This window comes from Sinocyclocheilus rhinocerous, unplaced genomic scaffold (assembly GCF_001515625.1).
Source record: "Sinocyclocheilus rhinocerous isolate Xijiao unplaced genomic scaffold, SAMN03320098_v1.1 scaffold742, whole genome shotgun sequence".
NCBI classification, from domain to species: domain Eukaryota; kingdom Metazoa; phylum Chordata; class Actinopteri; order Cypriniformes; family Cyprinidae; genus Sinocyclocheilus; species Sinocyclocheilus rhinocerous.
The window spans coordinates 1,569,685-1,581,618 of NW_015641116.1; the positions used below are offsets into that span (position 1 = coordinate 1,569,685).

The 11,934-nt window shown below is 36.9% G+C and overlaps 1 protein-coding gene across 1 annotated transcript in view; it reads right to left on the bottom strand.

Annotated features, from left to right (window-relative positions):
• Positions 1 to 7,659: 7,659 nt before the first annotated feature.
• The window catches only part of LOC107754650 (tumor protein p53-inducible protein 11-like), a 38,923-nt gene continuing 34,648 nt past the window's right edge, over positions 7,660 to 11,934 (bottom strand). Inside the window, exon 6 of the mRNA XM_016571189.1 lies at positions 7,660 to 8,338. Coding sequence (XP_016426675.1) covers positions 8,205 to 8,338 — 134 coding nt within the window. The 3' untranslated portion in view covers positions 7,660 to 8,204. The remainder of the gene's footprint in view (positions 8,339 to 11,934) is intronic.

Sequence of the window (11,934 nt, forward strand, 5' to 3'; positions counted from 1 at the left end):
GTTTTTATTGACATTACAACAGTGGTTTTCAACCGGTGAGCCATTGACCACTTGGGGGCCTCAGTGAACTGCTTAGACAGCCACAGAATATCTTTAAAATTCATCACCATTACATTTAAACGCTTAACAAACAAAATTAACCTTTTTTCTTATTTGTGCCCTGGAAATGTGTCAGGTGATCCTAAGCGAACATATATTTTAGACCCAATCTAATCTGGTGTAGCCTATTTAACGCTGGCCAGGTCGCTTTCGCTTCAGGAAGCTAGCCTACTATAGCAATAGTACGCTGCTCGAGCACTTTTAGTAGGCTAGAGCAGTGTTTCCCAATCTTTTTTAGTCGCGGCACCCTTTGGAAATTTTAACAAACTTGTGGCACCCTACAAAATTTATTTTGTCACAATATTTGAATTTCTAACTTCGATATGATAATTTGAAAAGTATAGATATTCGGTACAACAGGGAAGAACTGCAGAATATAATGTCATACAGATATTTTTGACCAATTTATATGACAGATTTTAATGTAGGCTTTTATTCATATGTAAACATTGTTTAATTACCATTATAACTAGCTATCTCACAATTTTTTGCTCACTCAATGTTTTTTTAATTTTACAGTGGGGTAATTTTGGTGCAGTAGCAAGATTTGCTTGATTTCAAACTTTGAATTGAATAAAAAATGACAAGTAAGCAGTCAGTAATAAAATAAGAACAAATAAAGAAATTAATAATGATAGCACAAATAAAAAATAACGACAGGCCTTCGAATTAAATAAATTGCTTTTTATTTTGCTGCGGCACCCCGGTTGGGAAACACTGGGCTAGAGGACAGTACAGACATATCAGAAGCTTGAAAATCATTTCAGCAAAAGTGTAAAAGAAAAAAAATCTGTAACAAACGTTGAGAACCAATACCGACTGTGATGGACATTTACTTTGCTTAATTCATCTCCAACTAGACTGCATATGAAATGCTTTTGAAGTGCCTTTTATGGAATTTTAATTTTCTTGCACATAGTAGCCTACATCCTGAGCATCTTAACCGCTGGGCTAGAAAGAACTGGTTTTAACTAGTTACTGTTGACACTTTAGTCTCACACGTCTGTTTTTCTCTACATCTTCTAAGAGTAGATAGTTCCTTCCTACAGTCACAACTGTAGTAAGCAACTACAGTAGCATGGGTGCTGTATGTTTGTTGACTCTCTTTGCAAAGAATAAAAGAATACAAAGACGGGGGGGGAGAAAAGTGAAAGCTTCAGCAGAGGGGAAACCCAATTACTTGAGCTAGAAGCATGCAGTACATTCAGAACAGCTGAGCTGTACCAATAGCTACCTAACAAATCTGCTCCCCACTCGCAGCTGTCATCAACGATTAATATTGAAAGTGAAAGATGCATTCACTTTAAGAAACGCCATCTGCTGAATACAAACTTTTTGGATACTAAAAAAATGACAGCATGTAGGTAAAAGAAAACTGAAACCCCCGAAACCCACAGTTACCCAATTACTTGAGCTAGAAGCATGCAGTACATTCAGAACAGTTGAGCTGTACCAATAGCTACCTAACAAATCTGCTCCCCACTCGCAGCTGTCATCAACGATTAATATTGAAAGTGAAAGATGCATTCACTTTAAGAAACGCCATCTGCTGAATACAAACTTTTTGGATACTAAAAAATTGACAGCATGTAGGTAAAAGAAAACTGAAACCCACAGTTACTTGAGCAAGAAAGCAGTACATTCAGGACAGTTAAGCTTCAATATGCAAATATATGTTTAGGCTATTTAATTTCCATATATGATATATATCGTCATATTAAGTAAAACATATAATTATGAAAAATATTCATATTAACATATCTATCTCATAAAAATATGTATTGGACATATATGTCACGCACATGTATATCCATCCTAAAACCCCTCAATAAATATAAAGGCACATATTTAAAAAAAAAAAATCAAAAACATATATGAACATACAGATTTTTTTGCATATATGTTGCATATATAAAATATATATTGTTGACATACTGCAACATATAAAACCATATATAGTCATGGCCAAAAGTTTTGTCAGTGACATAAATTTTGTGTTTTGCAAAGTTTGCTGCTTCAGTATTTGTAGATTATTTTTCCACATGTTTCTATGGTATACTGAAAAACAATGATAAGCATATCATAAGTTTTAAAGGCTTTTATTGGCAAAAAAATAAAATGAGTAAATATTTACAGTGTTGACCCTTGTTCTTCATAACCTCTGCAATTCGCTCTGGCATGCTGGATATTAGCTTCTGGGCCAGATCCTGACCGATGGCGATCCATTCTTGCCTTATTAGTTGTCGGTGTTGATCACAATTTGTGGGCTTCTGCTTGTCCACTCGCCTTTTGAGGACTGACCACAGGTTCTCTATGGGATTGAGATCCGGGGAGTTGCCTGGCCACGGATCCAAAATTTCAATGTAATGATCTTCGAGCCACTTCTTTATCACTCTTGCTTTGTGACATGGTGCTCCATCATGCTGGAAAATGCACGGATCATCACCAAACTGCTCATGGATCGTTGGAAGAAGTCGCTCTTGCAGGACGTTTTGATACCATTCTTTATTCATGGCAGTGTTTTTGGGCAGAATTATGAGAGAGCTCACTCCCTTGATTGAAAAGCAACCCCACACATGGATGGTGTCAGGATGCTTCACTGTTGGCACAACACATGACTCAAGGTAGCGTTCACCTTTTCTTCTCTGAACAATCGATTTTCCAGATGTCCCAAACAGTCGGAAGGGAGCTTCATCAGAGAAAATAACTTTGCACCAGTCTTCTGCTGTCCAATCCTTGTACTACCTGCAGAATTTCAGTCTGTCCTTGAAGTTTTTCTTGGAGAGAAGTGGCTTCTTTGCTCCCCTTCTTGACACCAGGCCGTTGTCCAAAAGTCTTGGCCTCACTGTGCGTGCAGATGCTCTCACACCAACCTGCTGCCGCTCCTGAGCAAGCTCTGCACCGGTGCCGACACGATTCTGTAGCTGACTCTTCAGAAGGAGACGTCCTGGCGCTTGCTGGACACTCTGGGACGTCCTGAAGACTTCTTCACTGCAGTCGAACCTCTCTCCTTGAAGTTCTTGATGATCCGATAAATGGTTCTTTCAGGTGCAATATTCTTTGTAGCAATTTCCTCGCACGTGAGGGCATTTTGATGCAAAGCGATGATGGCTGCACGTGTTTCTTTGGAGGTAACCATTGCTAACAAGAACAATGATTGGAGCTCTGCTCTTACAATCTATTTAGTATGCTAGTGATTTCACCTGACTAGTACTCATTCACACTTTCACATGTGCTGCTGATATGATTAGTCAATTAATGTTAGCTGGTCATTTTGTGTCAGGATAAAAAAAAACAGTGAAATTAGTTTTTTTGTGAAAAGTTCATTTTTTTTGGCCAATGAAGCTTTTAGCAATTATTTAAAATGCATCTGATCACTCTACACAATAATATAGAAACAATGTGAATGAACACTACAACAGCTTAAGCAGCAAACTTTGCAAAACACAAAATTTATGTCGCTGTCAAAACTTTTGACCACGACTGTACATATTAACATGTACGTATATATTTTATTATGGGGATTTTATACATGTTATAAACTTATATTTTCATCTACCCAGAGCATATACATACAGATATGAGAAAATTTTATGTTGCCTGAGCAGGGTAGGGCAATGTCTATGGTAACATATTAAACTGTAAAATGACTGTAAAAACATAATTTTCAGTTCAGATACAGGCTTTCACAAAAACAAAAAGTTTTATAAAATGATAAACTTCACATTTCAGCCTTTAAACAATTTTTAAGAAAAGAGATGAGTCAAAAATATAAATTATACAATTATCAATCAATATACAATCTACTAGATATATCTTAGTTATTTAGATGCTGCGTCCCAATTCGCATACTTTTAGGGTAGTATAAGTAGGCGAATTGGGACGCAGCAAGACTTTTATAATGCTTTAGCATTAGCTTCTTGTTGATCCACCGTTAACATTTACAACTGCGTAAAAATCATAGATGGTTCGATTTTTGTTTTGTTCTGAACAAAAACACCAGATGGGCTTATTGAAAATGCTAATTCCTTGAAAGGACAGAAATATAGTGGTTTCCCCGGCAACCGCAGTACACAAAGCAAGCGCGACTTTGAAAAGTGCAGCGCTCATATTCATTCAATAAAATCATAGCCTTTGTTAAACTATATCGCAATTCTTGTCTTTCCATCCCCAAATTTAAGACATCTTGACGTCATAATTTAGACTTTCTTGTACCATTTAAGACTTTTTATGGCCTTAAATTTGATTCAACTAAATTTAGGAGTTTTTAAGGACCCGAGGAAACCCTGTATAATTTTGGCAATATGTTCAAAAGGCAATATGCTATAGGGCAATATATCTTACAATTCCGAATGGGCTGCACCAATTCCTGCCAAATGAACAAGCCGTTTTGTCAATGAAGTGAACGCAGCATTTGATCTGAGAAATGTCATCTGCTCACTGTAAAAAATGCAACTGCATATTTTCCATCTTACGAAACCTTTTGAGTCTCAAATACAAAAAAATGCCGTTTTCTTGAAACTACATAAAAATCCTTGTTAGACCAACAGAATTGAACATAAAAACCTTTGTTCGACCCCAAATGTTGTCCCAACTAGTCAAACACAGTTGTCTGACTCTGAACAAAGAATTTTATATTGCTGAAAGGTTAAGGCTTTGTGAGTTCCCAGCATGCATTGCTGCATGAATAAATTATACTTTTTCGTTGTCGTTTTGTCATTATTGTTAGTGGTTTGTTGTGCAGTGATTTAAAGAGCTCGTCTTTTTTTTTTTTACATTTGTTGATTACCACCGTTCTTGAGGTTTGTGTGTCAGTATTGAGGCCTAGAGTATGTTCAACCACTTAAATCGATATTCTGGATATCCTAGTCTTGTACGATGCTTTATAAATAAATATAATGTCGTCAATTGTGGTTTATAACATGTCATTATGTTTTTGATATCATTATAATTTTAATGACATAAACTGATAAAAGAATAAGTCCATGTTTGTCATTCGTAAATAGGCGTAAAAACGGAAATGTGGTGATATTTACACATTTTTTTCATCTAGGAATCAGAAAATAATAAATTTACTCAACAGTACTTGTTGTTTCAGTTGCTGTGACAAGAATAACTTTATTAGCAAAATAAGACGAGCATCATTCCATGAACAAACAAATTTAGGTTGGCTGAACGTAGTATTGTTACTTAGAAGGACTATAAAATAATTGTTGAGACAACTCAAAAGTCTTACTGCATCAAGTTGCCTTGTTTTTTTATGTTTTCTCAACAGTTTATTTTTTACAGTGCTGAAATGCTGTGGGTGCAAATTTGTTGCATGTAGAGATAACAGCATGTGCATAAAACAAAAGTGTAAGTCCCAAAAAGGGGAAGCCCACGGTTATTTGAGCCGAACACAAGCAGTACTTTCAGGACAGTTTAAGCTGTATCGGTAGCTACATAACAAACCTGCTCCTCACTCCTCAAGTCATCATAACATTGAATATTGAAAGAGAAAGCACCATTCACATTGAGAGTTGATTGATTTTTTTTTTCCAGTAGAGTTATATATAATATTCTGTGAAAGTTCAGTGGCCTCAATATACTTTAGGACAGGGCTGGCCAACTTCGGTCCTGAAGGGCCACTGTCCTGCAGAGTTTATCTCCAACCCTAATCAAACACAACTAGCCTGACTGTAGCTTTCTAGTGATCTTGAAGACATTGATTAGCTTGTTCAGGTGTGCTTGATTAGGGTTGGAGATAAACTCTGCAGGACAGTGGCCTTCCAGGACCGAAGTTGCCCAGCCCTGCTTTAGGAGTATGTTTGTGACAATACATAGGTTATTAGATCTCACCCGATTTTAAAACTTTCAAACTGCTCTGGGCACAGCTCTCAACATTTTTAGCTACTTATCAGAATCAGTGCTCCTGGGTGGAAATCAGACAATGACTCAAGAATACTTTTTCCATTTGAAAAACATTATAGATTTATTAAGCACATTCACTGTCTCTCTACAAAAGTAGATACGTAACTGTCATACATGAGTGTTTTTTTCCTTCAAAACACATAAAAGAACAAAAAACGAGAACAAACGTTCTAAAAACTGACGTTGCAATCATCTTCCTAAAAAAAAAAATACAAAAAAGTGTTACACATTCCTGAATCATTCAAATATTTACAAAGCAAAAAGTGACCTAAAAAATATACTGTCTAGTCTATATAATCATGAACTTGCTTTGACTTCAAATCATGGTCCATTGTTTTGCTAGTTAACTATTACTAAACCGTTCAAGAGATATGCAAAGTTTAAATAAACAAACAGCAGTTTTGACTTGACGTTTCCAAAGCACATATTCATATGATCCTCTGATTTCCCTTTAGAATAAAGCCATTTGTTTTTCTCTGGAAGCAATATCAGATCTATGCAGTGTGACTGTCCACATCTCAAATGACAGTTCAGTTATAGAAGCATATACTATTAGGAATAACACCTGCTAGTTCTAATTATAGAATAATCATGTATACGATTATTCACAATTAACTTTTGCTGATGTTGGCCCAGATGTAGGGAGTATGATAAAAGAAATGCAACGTTCTCAGTTATGGCTACATCATAGTGACAATAAAGAGGTGAATAAAATTCAACATGCTAACAATTTTTAAATAAACACTTTGTGGAAGTTGAACAGAAGTATTATTCACTGAATATATCTTTATATAACCTGACATTTTATCTTTATAAAAGTGCTACATTTTAGCGCTACTATCGATCCGCATTGTTGACTTCATGCAATGATCACTAAAGGCATAAAGCATATCTTACCACATACAGTTCTAAAATGTACGACTGTTGTGCATAATGGCAGTTGTTACAAGAATAGTTCACCCAAAAAAGAAAATTCTCTGAAGTTCCCTGTCAATGACGATACACAAAGGAACCATCCTATGAATTCAGACTTGAAACACAGTCGTATTTACTACATTTACGATACTCCTTTTTTGTTCCACAGAACATAGATATAAGTTTTGAACCAAAATAAAAATAAATGTTGCACTTAAATTTTTTGGGTGGACTGTCCCTTTAATATATACAGATACATTTGTGAAAGTAAAGCCATTAGTAGCATGCATCTTGAATGTCATGAAGACATGGAAAAATCACCTGAACCCTCAAAGGATTTTTCAAGTGACTGATTCTCTGTAATCTTTTAATCTGTCTTAAAGGTTTATAATTGCACTATTTACTTTAGTGACTGTTGTGTAAATGTCCATTAGGTATGTAAAGCAGCAAAATGTTACATCTGAATAGGTAGGGCTAGAATTTCTTTGTGTGAAGCCACACAAAGCTGTATTTGACGATCTAACAGTAATACATTTACAACTACTAAGTTAATAAGGTACTTTCTGAAATACTCACACTTTAAATGCCATTTAATACTACATCTGTTATTCTTACCAAAATGTACTGTTGGGAACCTAAATCCAAAAGGAATGTATTTGCAAAGTCTTCACTTTGCAATGTTAGTAACTACAAGTAAATGTAACAATCCTATTTATGTAATATATAAAAAATGTTCGTTGTATTACCCTTTGTCTTGCAGTATACAGTATGTTGTTGTACACTGTGCCATGCTGTGTCTATTGTGCCTGACAAATAAAACCAGTACCATTTTAAAATTACATTCTTGTAATAGAATAACACACCACATACAGGCATACAGAAAGTTCACTAAACTCTTACATAATATGACCTGAATTACAGTCATCTTCCCAAACTAATTTGACACATTTGGGATTCTCTGACATGTACAAATGTGCCATAAATCTACCCTCCATACAATAAAATCTCAGAAAAAGCATTTACAAAAAAGTGAGCTGTCAGATAATTATATCCACTGTAGGTAACATAATGTAACATAAAAACAACAGTCATGATCTGTGGCCCTCTGTATCTAATGAGAGTAAATACCCAGATATTGTACTTACATAAAATGGAAATTGCCCACAAACAGAGGTTTATTTTCAGTCAAGTGTAAATTCATTTGGTCCAGGCAGTGGTGCTACTGTATTCAAAGCATTCTGTGCCGCCAATCTACCCATCTAACAAATAGCTGGCCTCCCTCAGATCTTTTTGGTGCGCCGGCCGAGGTGATGATAGTAACTCAAGGTGATGAAGAGGAAGAAGGTTTCACTGAGAAGAAGAACGATTGCACCGTTGGACAGTGTGCCCATGTCCAAGAGGGTGATGGACGTCACTGGGGGGGGGGGAAATGAGTACAGAGACTAATTTTAAAGTCAGACAAAGTAGTAGTCTGAAGCATACACAGACATTTAGCAAAAGACAAAAGAGTGCCATGCAGCATAGCTACAACACTCAATTCACAAATATATTTAACTCATATGTTATGTTAATGAAATATGTTAATGAAAGGCAACAACATGCCGTCCTCTTTTGGAAATACATGCCGTAGCAACAAACAATGCCGTAAGGGACAGGCTGGATTGTATTTAAAAATAAAAATACAACTAAAAATGTAATAAATACATAAATAAATTAACACTAAAACAAACGATTCAATATTATGTTAATAAACAACCAAGTAAAATAAGTAAAAAATAAAATAAAACAAAATTAAATAAATTATGAATCTAATGGCGCTTTTCCACTGCATGGTAAGGCAAGGCACAGCTCGCTTTTGGGGTTTTTCCACTGGGTACAGTACCTGGTACCTGATACTTTTTTCAGTACCACCTCGGCTGAGGTTCCAAGCGAGCTGTACCGTTAGCAAAATGTGACGTGTAAACCCTGCTGATCACTGATTGGCCGGAGAGCATCGTCATTACCTGCATCATTGAACTTGCGACACGAGACACTAGTATGGAAGGCCGTAAAGACAAATACTTCTTTAGACGTTACGTGTACAGACGATATAACGCGTGGACGCGTAATTGCGTCTAAACACGTTATTTCGTGTACAGACGTTAATGTTTTGGCCAATGGCAAGGCCGAAGACTTGAAATTTTGCATAAAATTAATTAAACATATAATAGTGACATAAATATCTACCTAAGGACATGTCATTAATGAATAATGCATATAAATGTGACGTGTATGGCAAGCCGTTTTAGCATTAAATACTCCTTGCTGTACTAGTCATAATTTAGTTTTGACTAGTCAAAATTCCAATTCCAGATATCTCACAGCTCGCTTTTGGGGTTTTTCCACTGGGTACAGTACCTGGTACCTGATACTTTTTTCAGTACCACCTCGGCTGAGGTTCCAAGCGAGCCGTACCGTTAGCAAAATGTGACGTGTAAACCCTGCTGATCACTGATTGGCCGGAGAGAATCGTCATTACCTGCATCATTGAACTTGCGACACGAGACACTAGTATGGAAGGCCGTAAAGACAAATACTTCTTTAGACGTTACGTGTACAGACGATATAACGCGTGGACGCGTAATTGCGTCTAAACACGTTATTTCGTGTACAGACGTTAATGTTTTGGCCAATGGCAAGGCCGAAGACTTGAAAATTTGCATAAAATTAATTAAACATATAATAGTGACATAAATATCTACCTAAGGACATGTCATTAATGAATAATGCATATAAATGTGACATGCCATCGTACATACCATAGTACGTGGTCGCATGTCAGCACTATCTATGGTCACATGATAATGACGTCGTGTTACGAATGAAGGAGGAGTATAGTATTTCAAAATACAGGCGGCAGAGGAACCATGGTGTTGAGAAATTTTGTGAACAATTGCATGCAAATTTTTCAGGAATGCGCTCACTTGTGTCTAACGGACAATGTGGAAGAGGATACTTTTCAGTCCATAATTTCAAGGTAAGTCATAAGGTACGCGCTGATGGGCGGCATAGGGCACCGCCCGCCCACAGATTTAAGTCAAGTCACCCTCATTTATATAGCGCAATACAGGTTGTTTCAAAGCAGCTTTACAGTGATATCAGCAAAAAAAAAAAATAATATATTGTTTTTGTACTTCTGTTGGAATGTCTTAATTCTTTAAATTTGTATTTCTGTTGGAGTGAGTGTTTCTTTATTTACATTTATACTTTTGTTGAAGGCTGTTGAAGTGTGGAGCAGTTGAGTGAATGAACAGCACTCTCATTACCCACAACTGTGGTTCCCTTGAGCAAGGCACATAACCTCCAATTCTCAGTTTAAACCAGCTCAAATCAGCTGCCATGCTTCAAAACATACGTAACCAGAGACGCAATTACACGTCCACGCGTTATATCGTCCGTACACGTAACGTCAAAAGAAGTATTTGTCTTTACGGCCTTCCATACACTAGACCCGCTAGATTAAATCAGCACAGCCAGCGAGAATCGAACGCAACTTTTTTTGAACGAACAACCGTTTCGAACGAGCGCACCTTTTTTTAAAACAACAAAATAATGCCTGTTTCGTGGTCTCAAAAGTACAGTGTTTCTTTTGAAACAAACTCCTTCGTCTTGCAGTTAAAAACATCCACATGCCGAGAATGAAGAACACCATTCCATCGATATGCTCCATTGTTGTGTGTTTGTTTATATCGATGTGTTTACGATGATGTCACGGCAGTAGATGCGGCGTAACTATAACGACATGTCTATAATCCCGCCCACACTAAAGCGATACTAAACTGCAGTGGAAACGCAAACCGAGCCATACCATGCAGTGGAAAAGCGCCATAAGCATAAAGTACCAGTAGATGCATGTACCATATATTTCAGAAACGTTAGAACTAGACTTTTATTATGTGACAGTCCTAAATACCACAAGTGTAATCACTTTCTTCAACATTTACTTTAGGGGTTTATTGGATTAATTTTGTTTCTAATCCTTTGAAGAATGTGCTTGGATTGGATTTTAAAGAGAGCTTGTTGCCATAAGAGGGCAGTACAGCATTAAGAACAATGAGTATTCCTGACATTCTCTGCTAACCAGGGCTCAAAAATAAAGGATGGCCTAATGGTCTAGGGCCAGTGCTAGAGTGTTTCAGGACAGATTTCATCAGGTTTTATTGACTTGTCCTAGTCTTGGAAGCATCTTGAGAATGGGTTACAAATATAATGCTTTGCATTGTTTTCAAGCAAGAGTTTATAAACTTACCGCTATCATGCAGTAATCGCACATCACAATCATAAAACATAACCTTTCAAAAAAACATAAAATATGGAACAAAACACGACAAATATAAAAATACATATTGAGTAATTCCCACCATCGAATTGGCCATTGATCTGACAGAAGAACACTCACACCTTGCATCACCACAGGGGTATGAATTGTGTCGAACTGTATAAAGACCACTGTATCTCAGTGAAGGGTGCAAAATACAGCCCTTTGAAAATTTGCATACTAATATCATGTGTACATACAGCAAAACTTCCAGGGTTCTGCTGCAGCATCATACTCATGAGCACTCGGACAGATAATGCATGTAATCACATTAGCATAATAGTCTATATCCCCCACTGGTTAAGGCTGGAATCTAAACAAATTGGAGAGGGAAAACTTCTTTACGCTGAATTAGAGGCTGTGTTACACTATTATGGAAAAAAGACAAATAGGCTGCTGTTCCTAATGAAATAAGGGCATAGGGAGGGAAGGGATTTTATTTCCACAAAACACTCTCTTTCACACACCCATAAGCCACCCCTGCAATCTTTTGTAATACAAGACCTCCTACGGTTGACTGTAAGCTCAAGCACGGGGTGAGCCTGGCATGTGCTGTTATTGTGAAGAATCCTAAGACCAGCAGGGAGTCATTACTAGTCCCAATACAGTAGCACTGCCCAGCACTCTGAAAGCCCTGCCCTATATGTGGCTAA